Consider the following 24,823-nt stretch of genomic DNA (forward strand, 5'->3'; position numbering starts at 1 on the left):
ATCTTTGATATAAACTATTTCACAGCAAAACACTTTGAGTTAAATAACAGTTATAAAGTTAAAATAGATAAATAACAGAGGAAAAGAGAAATTAAAGATGTATAAGCAAGGGAGAAGACAGATGAAGAGAGGTGCAGATGCTGCAACAACTTGGCTTTTTTGCCAAGTGTGGTGTGATTGTGTGTAGAGCCCTGCAAATCTGCAGATATCCACTTTAGAGCTTGATGGAGTTTAGAGAACTGATACTTGAGGGTATAAAAAAAAAAGAAGCTGGACTAGGCAAGGCAGGAAGAGATGAAGGCCTGGATGAGGATTTCAGCAGACTTAGACCTGAGGCAGTGGTATACATAAGCCATATTTTAGGGAGGTGATGGCAATTGAAAGGAAAGAAAATTGAAAGGAAATTCAGCAGTGCTGATGCCATGGTTACAGTCTGAATTTGGGAAGGAGAGAGATGAATGAACCATAAAAGGACACTCTTCTTTCCCATTAATATCATGATAATCTTTGAGACAGTTACCTCAGGATCATGAAGCTTACTTAGTCAAGACAAAAAGAAAAGGAGTAACAAATTTATTTGAGCATAAGCTTTTGTGAGCTACAGCTCACTTCATCGGATGCTGTCGCTCACGAAAGCTTATGCTCAAATAAATTTGTTAGTCTCTAAGGTGCCACAAGTACTCCTTTTCTTTTTGCGAATACAGACTAACGTGGCTGCTACTCTGAAATTAGTCAAGACAGATAAAGAAGTGGAATAGAAAGAAGACACTGAAGTTGTCAAAAGACTGAGTAAAAGTGGTACCTATTATTAAGAGGCAGAGTAGTTGACAGCTCTGAAAGCTGCATTGAGGTTAAGGTGGATGAAAGAAGAAAGAAAGAAGTTATCTACATAGAGGAGAGTAGTTTCTGTGCTGTGGCCAGAGGAAAACCCACATTGACAACAATTAAGGATCTTGTGTGGAAAGACAGTGAGAAAGATAAGAAATAAAGACATTTTGAAGGAGTGTACTGAGAAAGAGAAGGTTTGAAATAGAGCAGCAATTCAAAAGCCAGGATCAAAGAAGTGTTCTGAGTAATGAGAGGAAAAGGAAATACAAACAAGTATGGTATACTGTAGCATAGGCAGTGATTTTTCTAAACATGATGTTTTCCACAGTCATCAACTGCTCTGTAAATGCTGGTGAAGGATGAGGATTACTCTCCACTACTCCAAAACACTTCAATAGGCTTTTCATCTGGAGATCCCAGCACATTGTTGTCATTTGCTAACACTGGTGTCTTTGTCAGATTTACCAAGACAACTTCTAATGCAGCCTCTAACCACGCCAGGCTCAGAAAGGGGAATTTTCCTTCTCTTAGTAACTTTCAACACAAAACAAATATTTGTTGACTATGGCAGCCCTGCAGGTCCAGAAGGCTGCACATGACACTTTAGAAGAGCTTGATCATTACAACTATGACTCTACAAAATTGCAGTTTAAATCCTAACACTTTATCTGCAGATATTTGGAACAATTTTCTCGTGTACAAGAAAGGAAAATATACTTTAATGCATTCTTATTGAGATCCAGGCTTTTCATTTGAGCCCATCTCTTTCTTTTCCTTACCCTTTCTTGCTTTTTGCGTTTAACTCAACTTGGACATGGAAAATAGCTTTCTTACCCTCAATTTTGTTTGGTTAGTTTCAGTTCCTGGTTCTTAACCTGCGGATGCAGCAGGTAAACAAACTGGTCTGGCGCGCCAGGGGCTTTCCCTGAACAAGCGGCGGACCGGCTTTGAGAACCACTGATCTAGACCATCCCTGACAGGTATTTGTCTAACCTGCTCTTAAAAATCTCCAGTGATAGAGATTCAACAACCTCCCTCGGCAAGTTATTCCAGTGCGTAACTACCCTGACAGGAATTTTTTCCTAATGTCCATCCTAAACCGCCCTTGCTGCAAGTTAAGCCCATTGCTTCTTGTCCTATCCTCAGAGGTTAAGGAGAACAATTTTTCTTCCTCCTGCTTGTAACAATCTTTTATGTACTTGAAAACTGTTATCATGTCCCCTCTTAGTTTTCTCTTCTCCAGACTAACCAAATCCATTTTTTTCAATCCTTCCTTGTAGGCTATGTTTTCTAGACCTTTAATAATTTTTGTTGCTCTGCTCTGGACTTTCTCCAATTTGTCCACATCTTCCCTGAAATGTGGCATCCAGAACTGGACGCAATACTTCAGTTGAGGCCTAATCAGCGCAGCGTAGAATGGAAGAATTACTTCTTGTGTCTTGCTCACAACACTCCTGCTAACACATCCTGGAATGATGTTCGCTTTTTTTGCACACACAGTTAGCTTGTAATTCACTATGATCCTCCCAGATCCCTTTCCATAGTACTCCTTCCAAGGCAATCATTCTCATTCTGTATATGTGCAACTGATTGTTCCTTCCTAAGTGGAGTACTTTGCATTTGTCCTTATTGAATTTTATCCTATTTACTTCAGATCATTTCTCCAGTTTGTCCAGATGATTTTGAATTTTAGTCTTATCCTCCAAAGCACTTTCAACCCCTCCCAGCTTGGTGTCATCCACAAACTTAATAAGTGTACTCTCTGTGCCATTATCTAAATCATTGATGAAGATATTGAACAGAACCAGATTTACCCCCATGTCGAAATTTGTCAATAAATAGTTCACTGGATCTGCCAATTGCAATTATTTATGGTTTGGCTCAGTAGGGAAAAAAAACAACTTGTCGCATGAACTTCTATAAGATGTAAATCTGTGAATAATTTGATGAAGAAGTTAAAGAGATTTTAAAAAATGATAGGAGGAGATGGTAAAAACAGCATGAATATTAAGTAAAAAAACCTCAGGCTGACAAGACCAAAACATGCAGAGTTAAGTCATCCACTCCGTGCTTTACTCAGCAAATATCACAGGCAAGTGGGTGATTTATATATATTATATAAAAACATATGTTGTCATTAGGAACTGAGAATTCTCAGATGCGAAGAGGATAATGAAGCAAAGCTAATCCTGACACTTGGTTCAAACTAACTGGCTGTGATATCTTTTTGAACACTGCTAGCTATCGTTTTTTGGTACAAACTGCTATTTCCTAATTAAATGTTATTCTACACTCCATCAGGCAAAAGGATCATATGTTTTGAATGTGAAAATCATGTGTAACATACACAGGAGACAAATATAAGTGTGCATAGTTTGGTGTAAAGAGTTTAGTGGCATGTATTTAGGATGCTAAGTTACAAAAGATAAAGTGAATCATCTCAAATGAATGCTAACACAGATGCTTACCCTGCAAAGACTTACATACATGCTTAACTATATGCACTGTGAGTAGTCCCACTGAAGCGGAAAGCTAAGCATGTGTGTAAGTCTTTGTGGGGTTGGGGCCCCAGTCTTTTTTCTACATCATTTTGTGTTTTGTTTAGTGCCACACAATAATTTCTTAGAGCAAACTCTTTTAGGAATGGGACAGTTCTCAATTTTTATTGATGCTATTTTTCAGATATCTGTGCCTCTGCTTGAAAACCCTGTGCTTCATATCATGAGTCCAAGATACATTTTAAACCTCTAATTATAATCTAAAATAGCTTTTCTAAACACATTCTGTCATGATTTATAGTTCAATATCATAGTCTACCAGAGCTAAATACAAAAGATTTAACATGATTGGAAAGGGGGCGATTCCTAGCTCTCCAGTGGTATATAGTACCTGTATCTAGCTCTGAGGGCTTGTGAACTATTGCCCTTTAAACACGTTAATGGTCCTAGAATGAATACTGCTTGTCCTCCTCAGAAATCTATAGTTAGGAGGAAATTCTACAGTCTGGGTTAAATACAAAAATTCTCAAGCTTGGCGTTTATAAGAGGAAAAGTGCTGTTTGAAAGCTACATAGGTCCCTATCCTGTATAAACTTATTCATGTACTTAACTTTAATGTAACTTTAAGTTAAGTTTTCACAGTCATCCTCCCCACCCTCCACCCCTTTTCTAAGCATCCAATTTATAGGCCTTCCTCACAGGATCTCTTTTAGAGGAGGGGGAAACTGAGCTGAGGCTAAATACTTGTTCTCAGGGAAACTGGTAGTGCCGCTACAATCTGTCACAATTGTATATAGTATAAATCAATTTTTTTGGATCTATCATTGGCAGGCAGACTAAAAAGCCTTCTCATTCATACTAATGCTGCCACACACAGAGACAAATAATAACTTATCTCTAAATATATAATTCAGTTAATTATAATCCATTTGGCATACAAGGAATTTATTTACATGGTATATGTTTATTTATGTGGTTTTTCAAATCCATTCTTCCTTAAGGTTTTATATGTATGCACTGTATAATTCATGGCATACAGTGCTGCTTTAGGAAGCACTAGCTATATCCCAAGAGGAAGCTGCCCCACATTCTGTGCTTTGCCTCAATATGTTCATTCGACCAAGATTTAGGTACTGTAGGCTCTTGTCTGCACACAACTACTGTAGATAACGCCAGCAAACAAGACAGCTGTTCTTTCCATTACAGTTAAGAGTATGATCTGAACTGCATCCATTCTGCAAAGAATTTTTTTCCAGTCTTATCGAACTGGCTGACAATAATCTATTATAAACTGTAGCGACTCTTGACCACAACTCCTCTTTTACAAATAAGATTTAGCTGTATTATAGTCAAAGAAAATCAGATTTAAAGACTTTATTTCTTTCTTCTCGTTACAACAGTTGAAGACATAGAAATAAATTTCCTGCCATAATTTTTTATTATAAATTCAAATCCAAGTTTTGTTAAAAAGAAACAAACAAGAAACTCCTAAATTCTAAGTCAATCTTAGATATTTCCTGCTCTTTAAAATTATGCTACATAATTACCCTTTGTGTGGATATGGAGTTCATTAAGTATTCTAAATATAAACAATATCTTCTCTTTTGTAAATATGACAAAGAAATGCACAAATGCAAATATCTAGCCACACACCTAAAGGTAAAACAATGAGGACTCCTTGTGGCACCTTAGAGACGAACACATTTATTTGGGCATAAGCTTTTGTGGGCTAAAACCCACTTCATCAGATGCATGGGTTTTAGCCTATGGTGCCACAAGGACTCCTCGTAGTTTTTGCTGATACAGACTAACAGGGCTACCACCCAGAAACCTGAAACCTAAAGGTGTACTTGTTATAGGTGGGTCTTGGGGTTTTGATTTGTTTTTTAATTTTACTAATACTTTCGAAAGTACTGGTTATAAAATTTTATTTAATCCATCAGATCATTAGGTTCAAATGTCATTGTTCCTGCTTACACTGCTGTGGAATAGCTTTTACAGTTACTGGTGTTTGAAACAGAAACTTTTTACTCTTAAGCTTGCCAACAACATGCCTAAGGCTTTGTCGACAGTAGCACTTCTGTCAGCAAAACTTTTGCCAGTCAGGGGTGTGAAAAAACACATCTCTGACCAACATAAGTTTCACTGACAAAAGCGCTGATGTGAACAGCGCTATGTTGGTGGGAGTGGCTATACAGGAGGCCTGTGCTGCTGTATGGTCTGTAGTGTAAACTTAGCCTTAGGCTTAATTGCTTAATTAATTTACTCTAAAAGAATCAGGAAGCAAGAGCCTTCTTCAGAATCTTCTGACTGAAACATAAAAGAGTCTTTGCAGCACAGAGCACACAAGGTTACAATATGTAATTAATTAAATTGCTTGTCAAATTTGGGAAGAGCTTGTAAGCTGTTAGGTAGTACAGAGAGTAACTAGAATTTTTAGTAACTGAGGAAGTGAGCTGTAGCTCACGAAAGCTTATGCTCTAATAAATTGGTTAGTCTCTAAGGTGCCACAAGTCCTCCTTTTCTTTTTGCGAATACAGACTAACACGGCTGCTACTCTGAAACCTAGAATTTTCAGTGTGGTCAGTTAACTAGTTGCCAATCACTAGAGCAGACTTAATCAATTAACCATGGTCAGGGTGAAAGTAACATAAAGCACTTATGAAGGGGCGGGGCCTCAGGCAGAAGGAGCAGGGCTGGGGGATCAGCATCCCCCAGCCAGCCCATCCACACTGCCTGGGCCCCGCTGCACGGGGCTCCAGCAGTGATTTAAAGGGCCCAGGGCTCTGGCCACTGCCGGAGTAGCAGTAGCTCCCACTCTGCCCCCGTCGACAGCCCGGGTGAGGGCAGATTGACAACGACATTAAAGCACTGCCACAGCAGTGCTTTAAGGAGGGTCCTTTGCCATGGCAGCGCTTTAATGTCGCTGTACCGTTAGCATCCTACCCGTATCCACTTCACCCATGCTTGTGGAGAGGGAGGAGCTGATATGGGAGTATATACCCATCACTACCTGGATTTTTCAGATGCATGTCTTCTTTGTGCTAGCAGACCTGTGCAAAGTTGCTGCATCAAGACCATGAATCTAGCTCAAAGCCTTCTAAAATTAAGGTCTTTCCGGTTGTTAAACATTATTGTGGCAAGTAAAAGTTTATCCTCTGCTGCCCTCTGGTGGACATTTTGAGAGGTTACTTTGAAGAGTCAGTCCTGTGGAAGCTCTGCTTTGGAAACATTAGATGATTAGAATGAAGTATTGTTGCTAAGGCCTTGTCTACACTACAGGGAAAATTCGATTTAAGCTATGCAATTTGAGTTTCATGAATAGCATAACTCAAATCAACATAGCTTAGACCTACTTACCGCTGGGTCCACACTACGTGATGTCAACGAGAGACACTCTCCCGTCGACTCCCCCTACTCTTCTTGATCCAGTGGAGTACAGGAGTCAACGGGAGAGTGATCAGTGGTTGATTTAGTGGGTCTTCACTAGACCCGCTAAATCGACCTTTGATGCATTGATCGCTGCTTGTTGATCCCTGGTAAGTGTAGACAAACCCTAAGTGTTAATGAAAAAAGCTAAATAAAATGTTCATCTCTTTGCAAATCTTTTTTCACATCTTCCTCCTCTTAGCTCCATGCATGCTGTCTCTAGCTGTCTGACTACTTCTAGCTATTAGAGAGACAAGGTGGGTCAGGTAATATCTTTTATTGGACCAATTTCTGTAAGTGAGAGAGAAGTTGGGCCAATAAAAGCTATTACCTCACCTATCTTGTCTCTCTAATATCCTGGGACCAACATGGCTACAACTACACTGCATAATTCTAGCTATATGTAGGCAGGTTTCTTCTGGTTAGTTTCTGACACACTGATTTTCTTCAACTAACTCCCTCTCTCTTGCTATATATGTATTAACAGATATTTATACACACCAAATATGAACTGGTGATATCCATGTAATACGTTTATCATACACCTCTATGAAACCATCTGCACTCCAGCCTGATAATCTATCTCTTCCATTACTACTACTGACATGCTAGGCCTCTTAGTAGCTTCACATCATTCCCATTAAAAAATAAAATAAAAAAAAATCACCAGAAAATGGATTCTCCTATTCCTCTCATGTGTAATTCCCCATCCAAATAACACTTGTCTATGGTGCTGGATGCTGTAAAACAAGAATTGGATTTAAGCTCTGATATCTTGCAACATCTATGTACCATTGTAAAGGGAAGATTCATGCTGTTTCTTCTAACCTGGCAAGGTTCTATGATATTGGACGTTAAAATCACAACATTATTGTGCACAGAAAAGCTACTTAAATCATATTTGGAGTTTTCTAAAATGTGTTCGTGTGGAGAATAAGGGAAATATCTGTATTTTTTTATAAATATCATGTACACCTCAATTCACCTGGCTGATATTATGCTGCCTGACTGCATAGAGTTAAACCAAAGGAGGTGGCTAAGGGGAAACAAACAGGAAACAAAACAATGGAAAAGATGAGGTTCAGTGAGAGAATACTAATGGTCTTTGATGAAACAGTGGGGAAGCTATTGATTGGGGGATAACCCCAGCCTGACTCCAGAGAGGCTGGCAACAGTTTATTTTTCCAGGACTCAAATCTAGGATCAATGGGTACTAAAGCCTTGAAGATCCTGGGTTAGAAGGAAAGTACTGGGGGGAGTGAGCAGCAGCGACTGAAATGCTTACAGAGAAAGAGAGAGAGTGCATACTGCAGCAGGGCATCCTGCTTTTCCCAGCTAGAAACTGGAGTAGCTGGGCTGAAGGGAACTTATAGAAGCCTGCAAGGAAGGATTAGTGTATATGCTGTTTTCCCGCTTTGCTCTGTGTGCTATATATCTTTGGGTGAAAAAATAAATAATGCTTTGTTTTGAAGTTAGAGTTAGGAGAAGCTGCTTTTTGAGTCATTTTAATCAGCTGCTGTCACAGGCTACTGGAGTAAGGCCTGGCCTACACTACAGAGTTAGGTTGACGTAATTACTCATAAGCGTAACTCTGTAAGGGTATACAGTAAAATGTAGCTCCCACTGATGTAAGTCACCCACTACATTGACTAAGGCTATGTCTACACTACGGACGTTAAGGCAGCACAGCTGTACCACTACAGCTATGCCACTGTAAGGTCTCTTGTGTTGCCAGTCTTTGCCGGCAGGAGAGAGCTCTCTTGCTGGCATAATTAAACCATCCCTGCTGACATAGCGCTGTCCACACCAGCACTTTTGTTGGTGAAACTTATGTCGGTCAGGGGTGTGTTTTTTCACACAAGTGGGGAGCTGCCAGACTGAGATCCAGTCTCAGGGTATGTCTACACTGCAGTATGTACCCAAGTATGTACCTACAATCCTGGGCAGGATTGTACTTGGGTGGCTAGCCCATGTTGCTGCAGCTACACTGCTATTTTTAACGAGTTAGCTTGGTAGGCCTGCATGGGCTGCAATTGCACCTCCCAGTTGCTGTGTAGACATACCTCCAGAGTGGTTGAACCATGTGGCCCCACCCACCACAGAGAGAGAAGAAGCCAGGCCTGTCAGCAGAAGGGTCCACTCAAGGAGGACAAAATGGAATCTAAAGCATAGCTTGCCCTGTGATTGTGACAATTAGTTATAAACTTTCCCACTCTCTCAAAATCTTATACAGTTGGATTTATGATTAGGACCCTACCAAATTCACAGCCATGAAAAACACATCACGGACCGTGAAATCTGGTCTTTTGTGTGCTTTTACCCTATACAATACAGATTTCAATACAGACCAGCATTTCTCAAATTGGGGGTCCTGATCCAAAAGGGAGTTGCAGAGGGGTCACAAGGTTATTTTAGGGGGGGGTCGCAGTATTGCCAGCCTCACTTCTTTGCTGCATTCAGAACTGGGCATCCTGAGAGCGGCGGCTGTTGGCCGGGCACCCAGCTCTGAAGGCAGCACCCTGCCAGCAGCAGCACAGAAGTAAGACTGGGAATACCATACCATGCCACCCTTACTTCTGCACTGCTGCCTTCAGAGCTGGGTGGCCAGAGAGTGGCGGCTGCTGACTGAAGGGCCCGCTCTGCAGGCATCAGTGCAGAAGTAAGGGTGACAATACCATACCAGGCCATCCTTACCTCTGTGCAGCTCTGCCTTCAGAGCTGGGCTCCTAGCCAGCAGCTGCCGCTCTCCAGCTGCCCAGCTCTGAAGGTAACGCCACCATCAGCAGCAGTGCAGAAGTAAGGGTTGCAGTACTGTAATCCCTGCTACAATAACCTTGTGCCCCCACCCCCACTCCTTTTTCGGTCAGGACCCTTATAATTACAACAGCATGAAATTTCAGATTTAAATAGCTGAAATAATGAAATTTACAATTTTTAAAATCCTACGACCCTGAAATTGACTGTGAATTTGGTAGGGCCCTATTTATGATATTATAGCATCTTGGTGAAAGCAAATGGTGAGAGTAAAAAAATAAAACAATAGCATTTTGTAAAACAATGAAATTTTCATAAAAATAGCTTTTCTGTAAATACATCACATAACCAAACTTCCCGATGGTGTAGTGTGACAGAAAAACTTAACTGGCCCTTTTTTAGGATTACATGCATAACTGATTTGTGGCGTTGCCACTTGGAAACAGCAGCTATCCACGCAAGTGATGTACTAGTACTTATCTGAAGTTTCTGTCTTGTTCTCCTGAACCTTAGCTTACATTCAAAAAACAAAAGTATGTCTCTCGTTATTATGGTTGTGAGAAAAATCTGAAATGTGAACCAAGTTTCTTGATACATTTGGATAAAGAACACTGAGATAATTCAAATATGCCAGACTTCCATTTCACTTTGACTTTTTCCCTCCCTGTGCTTTTTCCCTCCCTCTTCCCATCCTGCCTCCTCATTTCCGCCTTCCTTTTTTTGCCTATTTGTGTATGTCTTTATTATTGTTACCCCTCCACCGAAACACATTATGTCTGTGCAGTATTGTCTGACTTAATTTTGCCCAGTCTTGCAGCTTTGCATGATTGCATAAATTGGTTGGCTATCCTGTGACCTGTATGGTATTTGGTACCACACACAAGCTGTACATTGTTTACCATTTTGTATTTTTAAATAATTCTTTATGAACATTAATAAAATATTAATCACACACACAAGCCAATCCTGGGAAACCTGGACAGGTGGCTACATATCCTGCTTGTTCCATGTAGGGATTAATCCCCATCTTGTTGCTGTAGTGGGGTGGGGGTGTGACACCTGTTGTAGGGGAGATGAGTGAGATCTCCGCATCTATTTAGGGGGGTCACATGCCCTGGTTGCTCTATAGCAGTGGTTTTCAAATCCTGGGTTGTGACCCAGAACTGGGTTGCAGTGGCTCTGGTCAGCACTGCCGACTGGGCTGTTAAAAGTCCCGTTGGCGGTGCTGCAGAGCTAAGGCAGGCTAGTCCCTACCAGTTCCAATATTGTGCTGCGCCCCGGAAGTGGCCAGCAGGTCCGGCTCCTAGGTGGGGTCACAGGGCTCCGTACACTGCCCCCGCCCCGAGCACCGGCTGTGGGGGAGGCGGTGCTGGCGGGCGAGAACAGCATGGAGCTGCTTGCATGCCTCCGCCTAGGAGCTGGACCTGCAGCTGGCTGCTTCTGGGGTGCAGCGCGGTCCGCGGTGCTAGGACAGGCGGGAAGCCTGCCTCTGCATCCCAGCTGTGTCGCTGACTGGGAGCCACTGGAGGTAAGCCTGCACACCAATCCCCTGCCTCAGCCCAGAGCACCCCCCAAACCCAGAAACCCATCTGCACCCCAAACCCCTCATCCCCAGCCCCACCGCAGAGCCTGCACCACCAGCCCAGAGCCCTGACCCGCTCCCACACCCCAACCCCCTGCCCCAGCCCAGAGTGCCCTCCCACACCCTGAACCCCTCATCCCCAGCCCCACCCTAGAGCCTGTACCCCCAGCCCAAAGCCCTGCACCCCTCCTGCACCCCAACCCCCTGCCCTAGCTCTGAGCCCCCCAAACCCAGAGCTCCTTCCTGCATCCCAAACCCCTCATCTCTAGCCCCAGCCGGAGCCTGCACCCCCAGCCCAGAGCCCTGACCCCCTTCTGCACCCCAACCCCCTATCCCAGCCCTCTCCCACACCCTGAACCCCCCATTCCCAGCCCCACCCTGCAATCCTCGCCCCTGCACCCCAACCCTCTGCCCCAGCCCTGAGCCCCTCCCAAACCCTTCATCCCCAGCTCCCTTGGGTCGAGGGCATCAACAGTTTTCTTCAACTGGGTTGCAGAAAAAAGGTTGGAAAACTACAGGTGTATAGGGCAGGGGACACCCCCATGGAGTGGGGGAGGGGCGCCCCGGCGACCACCGCTGCGGCGGGGCATTTCTCTGCTGGGGGTGGGGCCCTCGGGGCAGTGACAGGGTCACAAAGGGGAGAGGAAGCGGCCTGGGGAGAGACGCTGTCCTGGAGCCTGGGGAAGGAGGCCGCGGCCCCACCCCTCTCGGGTGGGAAGCGCCGGGGCCGGGCGAAGCGGAGACGGTGAGTTGCGTGTCCCCCGCTCGGGCTGGCTGGGCCGCCGCCCGCGCTGCTCCTGGGACAGGCCGTCCAGGGTAAGGGGACAGCTGGCCTCGGCCTGCCGCCCGTGCCTCCCTCCCAGCCGTGCGCCGGGCTCCTGGGGACTCCGCAGGGCAGAGCGGCCGCCAGTGGTAGGCAGCGGGCCGCAGCCGGGAGGAGGGACTTACAGAGAGCCCCCAGGCTTCGGGGGCGCTGCAGAGAGCCCCCACGGCGGGAGAGTGCAGAGTAGGGTGACCAGATTAAACGGAGAAAATATCGGGACGCGGGGAAGCAACCAAAAAAACCAAAACCCAACAACAACAACAGAAAAAAGCGGCCGGAGTTGTCGAACCAAAAAAACCAAAAACGCCGGAGCGGCCAAAGCCGCAATATCGGGATAAATGGCCTCCTGACCGGGCAGCGGTCGGGACGCGGGAAAAAGACCTAAACATCGGACCTGTTCGTTTTCTATATTCAGTCATATCTGCTGACTTTAGTGTCAAAAATAAGTTTTGTTGTTTTATTTTCTGTTAGCCCATCAGCTCTGTGAACTGCTGGGCTGAGGCTACTGGATTTCTAATTGTGGATCAGGAACAGAATTGTTTATGATTATTATTTATTTATTTAGTAATCCAATCAACAACACCTTTTCAAATTTTTGAAGGTAGCCAGACTGCCCAGATGTCAGTGAGGGTCTAATTTGGCCTGCAGAACCCTTATTACTGGTAATGGCTGCATGAGATGGAAAGAACCTATTTTGGCTCTCAGGACTTCGATAAAGTTTGTGGTTCTGGCATGTAGTGGTGGTTGGGAATCAGTATACTTTTAACTGGATACATTTGATATGGAGTCGTTGAAACAATAAATATGAAAGTTCAAGATGCTTTTTAAAAAAAAAATTTTTTTTCGGTATGAACCACACTTTAAGGGCTAGGTACAATCATTCGTATTTGACAGAGAATCTGTCCTCCACAATGCTGAAGTTCTGTGCTCTTCTGGGGTTAAATCAGACCCTTTCAGTTTTATTTGCGTTATTTCCATTGCGTTTGTAGTCCACTAAATCTTTCTAGTTTCGGTACATATGGGCAGCCTACCTCTTTCTTTCTTTTTCTTTTAAGACAGTATTTCTCAGATTCCTTTTAACATTTCTCCCCATCCCCCACTGGATACATAGTCTGCAGTTTTCCTGTTTGTTCTCTAATCATTGAGCTTTGCAGTACAAAGTTAATCATATTGCTGTGATGTTGCAGTTCTGAAGTAGGTCAGTTCGGTTATATTGGAATTTACTAGAGAAAAAACAATCATTTTGACATTGTCAACCAATAAATTTACTTAAATACACATTCTAAAAGTGGCTGTCCTGTAGTAACATCTCTTATTCCTTCTTTTTTGTGGTCATGGATTACTGGGGTCATTTTTTCAGGCCAATGAATGGTCTGTTACTCTGTACAAAATGTCTTCTGTGGGTGTGTTATTTTCTGCTCTGATAAATTTGATGTTTGCCAAACCAATTTAAACTTGATGTTTACTTTTTATATAAAAAGAAGTAAATAATACATAGGTCTTGATTTCCACATTGACTAATGATTTTTTAGGTATCTCAATTTTGGCGATTTTGGGACACCTTAAAGGGGACTGATTTTTCAAGGATGGATTCTTAGTACTTTAAAATCAGTCGCCTTAATAGTATTTTCTCAGATGGGCACTACCAACTATGATAGTGATTGTTTTCTTTTTTGTTTGCTATGTGAGCACTTGTTCATAAAAAATCCATCTGAAACCACTAATTTGTTTCAAATACTCTAATGAAGAGCCATCAGATGATGATAATTTTTAGTTGCTCCTGACCTGGCTGGATTTGAAGTAGTGGACTAGAAACAAGTTTCCATATCCCATTAGCAATCCCCTAGCTGTATAGACTTTGGATTTAGGTTTTTGTTTTGTTTTCATCCATCTCTTGGTGAAGAGACCATTATTTAATTCAGTTCTGTCAAATAGATTAAAACTTCCTTTTTCATGATATTAAAAAATGTCTTGCAAACTCCCTGTTTTTAAAAAGCTTCATCCCTGTATTTAGGTATGATAAGGAAATAATCATCTAGGGTGGGTGTGGGGAGGGATGGGAGAAGAAGAAAAATCTCAGGCTCTAAAATTGCTTAACTTTGTGTAGGGAAATACACATTTCTGGTCTTGCATCTGTAAGTACTAGATAAAGGCGTACGGTTTTATTTATTTATTTATTTATTTATAATCTTCTAAATTATTGTGCAGGCAAGTTCTTTGCTCAGCAAAGCCTCTGCTGCCTTGGCATTAGGACACAGCTACTGAAGACAGTTTATCCTGTAAGATTCTTCAGATTTTCGACCTCTGAAGTATGTACTCCATCAGTTCGTAGATTACACTACATGTATGTCACGCTGTATTTATTTTTGTGATGCTGCCAGTAAGTATATACTGGATTGGATGTCTACTTGGTTTACTTCACTGAACTGATGGCAAAAATTTCATTTTTGTTAGGCAGTTTAAGATTCATCCATGTTCCGTGAGAAGGTCCACAAAGCATTATGTTTTCTTCATTTTTTGTTGCCTTAATCCCAGACATTTAATATGAAAACTGCAATAAATTATTGTTCAAATCAATCAAATGTTAAACCACACTAGCATGATGATATCCCCAGGGCATTAACTTGGGACTCAGGAGATGGGTTCAGTTCCATGCTTCCCATCTAGCATGCTGGCATTTGTTGATAACATTCTTAGGTGCATATCTCTCCCCATTGAATGTATAGGGACCCTAGATGCCTAACCCAGGCTTTGTGGATCCCACGGTTGCTCTAGCGATTTTTGTAGGTGCCTAAAACTTAGGTGTTGCAATGTTTAGTGTTGCAATGCCTAAGTCCCTTTGTGGATCTGGGCCTCCATTTCCCATCTATAAAATGAGGATAATAGTATTTCTCACAGGGGTGTTGCAGGTCCTCAGATACTATGCCAATAGGAGCTAGCTATACAGGTACCTGAGAGAGAGCTACACTTGATTAAGTTTATTGTATACGATATATTCTTGTAGTCTCACTTAAGTTGCTTATGGAATCATGTGACACCATTTTATATCTAACTTTGTCAAAAGAAAGTGCAGTTTTTCACCATGATGGATGAGATCCTAGGGACAGTGTAATGGAACATAGTAATTGCATTACTGGATCAGTCCAGCATCCTGGTCTCAGACAGTGTCCATCACTAGATACTTCAGAAATAGGTGCAAGATCCCCCATAGTGTACAGTTATAGAATAAATTCCCCTTGGGGGAAGTTTCTTAAACTCCAAGCCAAGTTGGCTTATGCCCTAGAGCAGGATGTTTTATATGCATTATGTGTTTTATATCTTATCTAATTGTCCACACAGATGTGTAATCCTTTTTTTGAATCCTGCTAAGTTCTTGGCTTCAATAATAGTTCATGGCATTAAATTCCACGAGTTAATTATGCATTGTGTAAAAGTACTTCCTTTTATCAGTATTAAACTTTCACTTTCATTGGAAGTCTCCTTGTACTTCTATTATAAGAGAAGGTAAACCAATCATGTAATTGAAAGAGTGGCGTATCATATAAAATAGGGAAATCCTCAGCATTCTCACTAGCATCTGGACACGCTTCAGTAGTGTTTTTTTCTTCTCCCTGGAAGACAGCTCTGTTCTCTTAATCTTACCTCATTTTAATAATTTGAGTTAATTGCTTGGCCTTTTAAAAGTTGAAGTAAGCAGAGCTAGAACCCAAAACGGAGGCCCTTGATAGTCAATACAGGGTCAGAAATGCCATTTTATGACATCAGAATCAAAACTAAGATCAAGGTATATAGGGAGAGAAAGTTTTAATTATTAACAATTGAACATACAATGTTCCGTGATATGAAGGCTGTAACAGGCAGTCTTTTAGTTCTCAGTAAGATTTCAGCCAGGAGAGAAATATTTAGTACAGTTTAAGCTTACTGTAATTCAGTCATAACAATCCTGCTATTGAGTAGCCTGTTGTGGTTAGCTAATTGAAGTGATCTTAAGAGTTGATCAATACAATGAGCTGCCCACTGGACCACACAGAATCCTGATTACTAACTAGAGAGATTCAGGGCTAGACGTCTCAGTTTTTCATAGTTAAAAAAAAAAAGTAGCCTAGCATGTGAAAAAGCAAAAGGGAAGCTGCCAGAAGTGCTTATTTGAAATGGGCATGATAAAATATTCATATTATTGGGGGGTGTATTATGACCAAACACTAATCTCTGTCTGCATTGTGCTCATCAGTGCAGTGGTTGAGTACTCTTTTAGACACCTGCATATGCCAGTGTCACCTAGTAAAGAACCATATCTAACCAAAACTCCCTTTTAATTGCAATTTGGATATGTCCCTTGGCAAGAGTCGCACATTCACTTGCCAAGTTCTCCAAAACAGATTTGATGTCTTGTTGGGATAAATGGATTATGCTGAACTTCATCGAAATTTATGCCATGTGCCTGAGATTAGAATCTGGCCCGTGCAATAAAATTATAGTGAAAGAAGTGATTTGACATCATAGGCCCTTATCCTGCAAACACTTGCAACATGGGCTTAACTTTACTAGCACAAACAGTCCAATCAACACCAGTGAGAGCTATTCACACTAATAATGTTAAGCATGTGTATGTTTGCAGGACTGGGGCCTGTTAGTATTAAATTATGTGGAATAATTGGGCCAAAGGTGTTAACGTAACCCAGATACTATCCAACATTAAACCGTTTTAAACAAGGTTTGGGGTTTGGCATAAAAGACCTCAGCCTCCTTAGTACAGTACTATGGCAAACATACCATTACAATCTTTCTAGGACTTTATTAAAGATACAGAAAAAGACTGAAAAACAGTTAAAGCATTTGAAATGTAAAGTATTGAGTAAGGCTTTTGTTTTACAACATCCCTTGTTCCCTTTCCTTTTACTGAAGAGGGTATTTTTTGACAATCTCTTAGGTGGCATCAAAGATTGAAGTAACTGTCATTTTTGGGGAAAAGAGAAGAAATTAGTTGAGATAGGCAGGAGGTGCTGCTGCTGCTGTTGTTAAAAGTTCAATCCCGTTTCCTAAGAGGGGGAAAAAAGAATTGCAAAGAAAATGCAGCTTTTGTCTCTGATGTTGACTTTCACTTACAAACCTCACTGCTGGAAAAAACAGGCACGCACACCGACTTATCAGCCATTCTAGGACTCAGCAAACTCATCCCAGCATTGTGGTGCTTAGGGCATTAGCATTGTGGTGCTTAGGCTTAGCTGCCTCTGTGGTCACAGGCTCACAGCAGTGTTGCAAACTATGCAGTCTTGGCTGGCTAAGCCAGGCTCATATTAGACAGAAGGAGAAAGGGGAGAGCGATAGGAAAGAAAAGAAATGCGGTACATAAGGAAAAGAGCACGTCGTGGGGGAGTGAAGTTTTACATCCCAGGTTGTCTTCAGGATTTAGCTGAAACTGCTGGAGGTGATGTCATCTGGCTTCCTCTCTATGGCCCAGCCTGGTTAGGAGGGATTAGGCTGAAGATGGTCATGGGTTCTAGGAGACAGTGGGGGTGGCAGCCATGATGGTGAAGCTTGCTCGACAGCCCAAAGTCCCTTTCTTGAAGGATCTCGAAAGGTAGTGATAGGTGGAATAGCCCATCCCCTCAATATTTTGTCCACCAGTTAGGCCTAGTTTCTGAGACAGAAGTTTTGGTTAACTGATTTCTGATCCCACGCTTTATGCAGGCATGATCTTAACGCAGTTGTTGAGTTCTATCATTGAGTTACTGTCTGCACTATAAAGAGTGGGCCGGGGGAATGGGTTTACGTTTTTATTCTTTGTTTGACTGTATGAAGGCCAGAAGAGTTTTTCCTGCTTTCTCTCTCTTTTGGTGTTTGTTGTTGTGTTTGTAAACTTTAAAGATACCACAAATATTGGGTCTGGTTATCGCTGGTTTTATAGGAAGGATCCTTGGAGGTCTATTATATGTGAATTTTCTTAGCCCTTAATTCAAGAGCATGTGTGTTGACTTTATAACAAAAACGTTTTCTCCCCAGTGTTTGAGATAAATAAGTGTTAAAAAGTTTTGAGTAGTCTGAATAAAAATACTTTCAATGAATCTTAATGACTATCGCAAACTGCTTCAAGTGCAAGGTCCATTTCTTTGACCTTGCCTTCTCTGACAAACACATAGCGCGTGCGTGTGCTTTCTCTCTCTCAATAATTAGGGCTGTCAAGCGATTTAAAAAAAGTAATCGCAATTAAAAAATTATTAGTGATTAATCGCACTGTTAAACAATAATAGAATACCATTTATTTAAATATTTTGGAAGTTTTCTACATTTTCAAATATATTTATTGCAATTATAACACAGAATATAAAGTGTACAGTGCTCACTTTATAATTTTTGATTACAAGTATTTGCACTGTAAAAAAACAAAATAAACTGTTTTCAATTCACCTAATACAAGTACTGCAATGCAATCTCTTTATCATGAAAGTTGAACTTACAAATGTAGAATTATGTACAAAAAATAAGTGCATTCAAAAATAAAAAAAGGTAAAACTTTAGAACCTACAAGTCCATTCAGTCCTACTTCTTGTTCAGCCAGTCGCTCAGACAAACAAGTTTGTTTACATTTGCAGAAGATAGTGCTGTCTGTTTTTTGTTCACAATGTCTCCTGAAAGTGAGAACAGGTGTTTGCATGGCACTGTTGTAGCCGGCATGGCAAGGTATCTACCTGCCAGATATGCTAAACATTCGTATGCCCCTTCATGCTTCGGCCACCATTAAGGGGATATGCTACCATGCTGATGACACTCATTTAAAAAAAAAAAAGAATGCGTTAATTAAATTTGTGACTGAACTCCTTGGGGGAGAATTGTATGTCTCTGGCTCTATTTCAGCCGCATTCTGCCATATATTTCATGTTATAGCAGTCTCGGATGATGACTCAGCACACATTGTTAATTTTAAGAACGCTTTCGCTGCGGAGTTGACAAAACGCAAAGAAGATACCAATGTGAGATTTCAAAAGACAGAGATAGCTCTCAAACCAAGGTTTAAGAATCTGAAGTGCCTTACAAAATCTGAGAGGGATAAGGTGTGGAGCATGCTTTCAGAAGTCTTAAAAGAGCAACACTCTGGATAGGGGGTTGGGAAGACAGGGAGCAGTGGGGGTTGGATGGGTTGGAGGTTCTGAGGGGGGCAGATGGGGGAGGGGGCCAGGCTGTTTGGGGGTGCAGCCTTCCCTACGTGGCCCTCCATACAGTTTCGCACTCCGATATGGCCCTCGGGCCAAAAAGTTTGCCCACCCCTGTGTTAGACTGAACTCAAGCGATTATCGTCCATTAAGGCTTTTATAATATGAGCAATGTTATATTATTGAACTTGTTCAGTTATGGTATCTTTGAAAGGGCATAGGAGAGGGTTTCTCACGCAATGTTACAATGTCAAACAATATAAGACTTTGCAATTCTTAGCTAAACCCCTTTGTCTATATATTTTGATCTTGTAGACAATGGCCTTCAAGCACAAAAACGCAAAACGAATTGAAGGGCTTGATGTCAATGTATGGTAAGTGACACCTTAAAATATATGCAGAATTCTAAAAATCAACTAGTGTGTTATCTTTTCCAAATTGATTATTTATCCAGCACCACAGAAATATACAACTCTTGTTATCCCTGGTGCTGAATTGTATTCACACGTATGCCTAGAAGATAGATTCAATGGGCCAAATGTGATGGTGGTGGTGATGTGAAATAAGCCAATACAAGTTCATAAGCTGTGAGTAAGTTAGAATTCTGAAGTGCAGAATGAACCAAAGTAAAACAAAAGTAATTCTCAGCAGGGGTGCTAGAACAATTTGTACAGTGGGGGTGCTGAGAACTATTGAACCAAATTGTAAACCCTGTATATGATGGAAACCACTTCCTGCCTGGGGATGCAGCAGCACCCCTAGTTCCAGCATCTATGATTGTTAGGTATGGTGGCAACAAGGGGCTACAGATGTATAGATTAGTTTTGTTGAACAACCTAGCTTTGCTAATTTACACCCGTTTCATTTAATCATCTTGAACCTGTCGCTGTACAAATTAACCTAATATATTTTACTATATTTTTATCCAGGGCTTAAATTGGTCTCAAAGTAGCATCAGGTGTGTCATTGCCATCTAGTGGGATTTCATTAGTTTGTAACATTAACTGAGGGGTTGGGCAGATTGTTTAAATGCACTTGGTGCTCTTTCATCAATGACCATCCTGCCTCAGTCTCCTCACAGCAATTTCAGTTGTTGATAGCTGTGTCTGTGGGTATGTCTACACTACGAAATTAGGCCGATTTTTAGAAATTGATTTTATACAGTTGATTGTGTATGTCCCCACTAAGCACATTAAGTCAGCAGAGTGCGTCCTCACTACCGTGGCTAGCATCGACTCATGGAACAGTGCACCGTGGGAAGCTATCCCACAGTTCCCGCAGTCTCCGCTGCCCATTGGAATTCTGGGTTAAGTTCCCAATGCCTGATGGGGCAAAAACATTGTCGCAGGTGGTTTTGGGTACATGTCGTCAATCTCCCCTCCCTCCCTCCGTGAAAGCAACTACAGACAATCATTTTGCGCCTTTTTTCCTCGGTTACCTGTGCAGATGCTATAGCACAGCAAGCATGGAGCCCACTCAGCTCACCGCTGCTGTTGTAAGCGTTGTAAACACCTTGCGCATTATCCTTCAGTATGTGCAGAACCTGGCAAAGAGATGGCAGCACAAGGACGATTGTGAGGAGGACATGGACACACATGTTTCTGAAAGCACAGCATGTGGCAGTTGGGACATCATAGCGGCAGTGGGGCTGGTTGATACAGTGGAACGCCGATTCTGGGCACGGCAAACAAGCAGTGACTGGTGGGACCGCATAGTTTTGCAGGTATGGGATGATTCCCAGTGGCTGCAAAACTTTTGCATGTGCAAGGCCACTTTCCTGGAACTCTGTGAGTTGCTTTCCCCTGTCCTGAAGTGCAGGAATACCAAGATGAGAGCTACCCTGACAGTTGAGAAGCGAGTGGTGATAGCCCTGTGGAAGCTTGGAACGTCTGACTGCTACCGGTCAGTTGGGAATCAATTTGGAGTGGGCAAATCTACTGTGGGGACTGCTGTGATTCAAGTAGCAGAACGTCAGTGATTGCATTGACTATCAAGGGTAGTGACTCTCAGAAATGTACAGGTCAGAGGGAAACCCATTGCAAAGCCATTCACTAACTGTGGTAGGGTGATAGACAGAACACATATCCCTGTCTTGGCACCGGACCACCTTGCCAACCAATACATAAACCACAAGGGGTACTTCTCAATGGTGCTGAAAGCACTGGTGGATCACAAGGGACATTTCATCGACATCGACGTGGGATGGCTGGGAAAGGTGCATGACGCTCGCATCTTTAGGAACTCTGGGCTGTTTGAGCAGCTGCAAGAAGGGATTACTTCCCAGACCTGAAAATTACTGTTGGGGATGTTGAAATGCCAATAGTTATCCTTGGAGACCCAGCCTATCCCTTGCTCCCATGGCTCATGAAGCCGTACACAGGCAGCCTGGACAGTAGTAAGGAACAGTTCAGCTATAGGCTGAGCAAGTGCAGAATGGTGGTAGAATGTGCCTTTGGACCTTTAAAAGCTCGCTGGCGCTGTTTGCTGACTAGGTTAGACCTCAGCGCAAACAGTATTCCCATTGTTATTACTGCTTGCTGTGTGCTCTATAATATCTGTGAAAATAAGGGGGAGACATTTATGGTGGGGTGGGAGGTTGAGGCAAATCACCTGGCTGCCAATTTTGAACAGCCAGACACCAGGGCTATTAGAAGAGCATAGGTAGGTGCGCTTTGCATCAGAGAGGCTTTGAAAACCAGTTTCATGACTGGCCAGGCTACGGTGTGACAGCTGTGTGTGTTTCTCCTTGATGCAAACCCACCCCCTTTGTTGATTTTTAATTCTCTGTAAGCCAACCATCTTCCCCCCCTTCAATCACAGCTGACAAAGGAAATAAAGTCACTATTGTTTTGAAATCTTTCTTTCTAAATTAAATTTAATTTAATTTAAATTTAAAAGGAGATAACTGATAAGGTAGTCCGGGTGGGGTGGGGGAGGAGGGAAGGACAAGGGCACATCACTTATTGTAGCCACACTAAAAATCAAAACTGTTCTAATGACAGCCTTCTGTTGCTTGGGCCATCCTCTGGAGTGGCTGGGTGCCCACAGCTTCCCCCCCTCTCCCCCCTGCGTTCTTGGGCATCTGGGTGGGGAGAAGGACAGGTGGTTGTACAGTGGATGCAGCAGCGGTCTGTGCTCTTGTTGGCTTTCTTGCAGCTCTATGAGACACCTGAGCATGTCCGTTTGCTCTCCCATTAGCCTCAGCATTGCATCCTGCCTCTTCTCATCGCGCTCACTTAATGCTTTCCTGGACTCTGCCACTGAATGCCTCCATGCATTCAGCTGTGCCCTATCAGTGCGGGAGGACTGCATGAGGTCAGAAAACATGTCATCGCGAGTGCGTTTTTTTCGCCTTCTAATCTGCGATAACCTCAGGGATGGAGATGATAGGGGGAGCATAGAAACATTTGCACCTGTAGGGGGATAAAAAGGGAGAGTAAAATTTAAGATGATACATTTCTGAGAACAAAAGGGAGACTCTTTCACAGTGAATCAAGCAATTCAAAGCAGACAGCACATGTGCTTTAGGTCGCATTTTGCCTTTTATATTGAGCACCTGCTGGTATGGTGACACATCACACAAGGCTGGGCAACAGAATTCGGTTTCCAGGCAGCCATGGTAAGCCAAAGGGTACAGGGGTTTGGCTTCTAACACCTTCATAACATGTGGGAATGTTTTCAAACTGCAGCGTCCTCCTTTCCCATAGCAAGCAATGCTGGTTCGGTTTGCCATTTAAAAGGAGGGGCTGCGGTTTTCGGGTGAATGTGCAGCACACGCCTCCCCCTACCCCTCCGCGTGGCTGTTTGGGATGATCCCTTCACCCTTCCCCCCGCCGCATGGCTATGGGATGATCCCTTTTAGCCAAGCGCAAACAGCCCAGCATGAACGGGGTCCTTTTACTGTTCCCGTACAAAAATTCCCCTATTTCAACCAGGTGACCATGAATGATATCACTCTCTTGAGACTAACACAGAAAGATGAAGACCCAATGTTGCTTGAATGCAAACAAAACCCAGGACCATTCGCTGCCATGCTTTGTGCTGCAATGATTCCAGACTACTTGCTACTGGCTTGGCGTGGTAAGGTATCCTACCATGGAGGGCGAAATAAGGCAGCCCTCCCCAGAAACCTTCTGCAAAGGCTTTCAGAGTACCTCCAGGAGAGCTTCATGGAGATGTCCCTGGAGGATTCCCGCTCCATTCCCAGACATGTTAACAGACTTTTCCAGTAGCTGTACTGGCCGCGAATGCATCCCAGGTCTTCAGGGAAAATCAGACATTAAACACTATTGCTTTTACGCCCTGTACTGTAGTTACCAATGTGCACTCACCAGAGATGCCTTCTCCATTTTCAGGGTCGGGGATCCCGCTGTGGGAGGGTATTGGCTCCAGGGTGATGAAAAGCTCCTGGCTGCTGGGGAGAACGGATTCACCGCTTGCCTGCTGCACATTCTCCTCCATATCATCCTCCTCCTCCTCCTCCTCTGTGTTGCATGAGACTCCCCCCTTGCAGGTGTGCACGGACAGTGGTGGGGTAGTGGTAGGATCTCCCACCTAGAATTCCGTGCAGCTGATCATAGAAGTGGCATGTATGGGGCTCTGACCCAGAGTGACAATTTGCCTCCTTTGTCTTTTGGTAGGCTTGCCTGAGCTCCTTGACTTTCACGCGGTACTGCTGCTTGTCCCTGTTGTAGCCTCTGTCCATCATGCCCTGTGCGATTTTTGGCATATATATTAGCATTTCTTCTTTTTCTGCCTGCACAGATTCTTCTCTCCATACAGCAGTCAGATCCAGTGTCTCCCGTTCGCTCCATGCTGGAGCTCATTTGCGATTCTGCAGGGGACTGCATGGTTACCTCTGCTGCTGAGCTTGCCATGCTGACCAAACAGGAAATAAAATTCAAAAGTTCCCGGGGCTTTTCCTGTGTACCTGGCTAGTGTATTGGAGTTGAAAATGCTGTCCAGAGTGGTCACATTGGGGCACTCTGGGATAGCTCCTGGAGGCCAATAACGTCTATTTGCATCTGCACTACCCCAAATTTGACCCAGCAAGGTCGATTTTAGCGCTACTCCCCTCGCCGGGGAGGAGTACAGAAGTCAATTTTAAGAGACCTTTAGGTCGACTGAACGGGGTTGCTTTATAAAATCGACCTAACGCGGCTAAATTCGACCTAACTGTGTAGTGTAGACCACGGCTGTGACACTGTAACCGTAATTTTTTTTTATCTGGTTAACAATTGGATGGTGAGGGAAGGGCAGAAGGAAAGAGCACACAAAAGGAGAAAAAATTGCAGGCTAAAAATTCTATAATTAGCTTTTGGCGGGCTTAATAGAGTTTGTTGTTCCATGCATTGGTCCATAGACTGGTATGACTAGGAATGTTTACAGAGCTCCGTGAGAGGACTGGCTAATACTGTGAGTCTTGCTGGCTTAAATGTTTGCTAGGCTTTCAGGTTAGATTCACCCCAGTAATTGCACCTGCCTGCTTCAGCAAGATCCACTATGGTCTGAGTGGGGGGGGGATTCACCCCAGCAGTATTGTTTCACTGCTGCCTTCCTTCAGGGAGTACGTTGGGGGTGTGTAGTTTTTGTTTGCAGACAGGGTCCCCTATGAGTCCTGGCAATACAGGCTGTTCAGGAGATACGCTCTGGAGACACCATCTCCCCAGATGGTTCTGCCCACGCTTGGGGTTCCTAATAGCCTTGCAGTGCTCCCTCCTCTCCTCTAGGGGTCTTGCCTTTCTAGAGTCCATTGGCC

General features: G+C 43.1%; 1 protein-coding gene across 10 annotated transcripts in view; it reads left to right on the top strand.

Moving 5' to 3' along the window:
- Positions 1 to 24,823, top strand: part of KYAT3 (kynurenine aminotransferase 3) — a 57,275-nt gene that overhangs the window by 13,019 nt on the left and 19,433 nt on the right. The window contains exons 1-3 of one of the 10 annotated variants that reach the window (XM_073357130.2): positions 11,721 to 11,907; positions 14,123 to 14,223; positions 19,381 to 19,439. In XM_073357130.2, the coding sequence (XP_073213231.1) occupies positions 19,384 to 19,439 (56 nt within the window). In that variant the 5' untranslated portion in view covers positions 11,721 to 11,907; positions 14,123 to 14,223; positions 19,381 to 19,383. Of the gene's footprint in view, positions 1 to 11,720; positions 11,908 to 11,929; positions 12,004 to 14,122; positions 14,224 to 19,380; positions 19,440 to 24,823 lie in introns of those variants that run through there. The other 9 variants (XM_073357138.2, XM_073357131.2, XM_073357135.2 and 6 more) reach the window with 9 other exon arrangements.

Source organism: Lepidochelys kempii, chromosome 8, assembly GCF_965140285.1.
Source record: "Lepidochelys kempii isolate rLepKem1 chromosome 8, rLepKem1.hap1, whole genome shotgun sequence".
In the NCBI taxonomy this organism is placed as follows: domain Eukaryota; kingdom Metazoa; phylum Chordata; order Testudines; family Cheloniidae; genus Lepidochelys; species Lepidochelys kempii.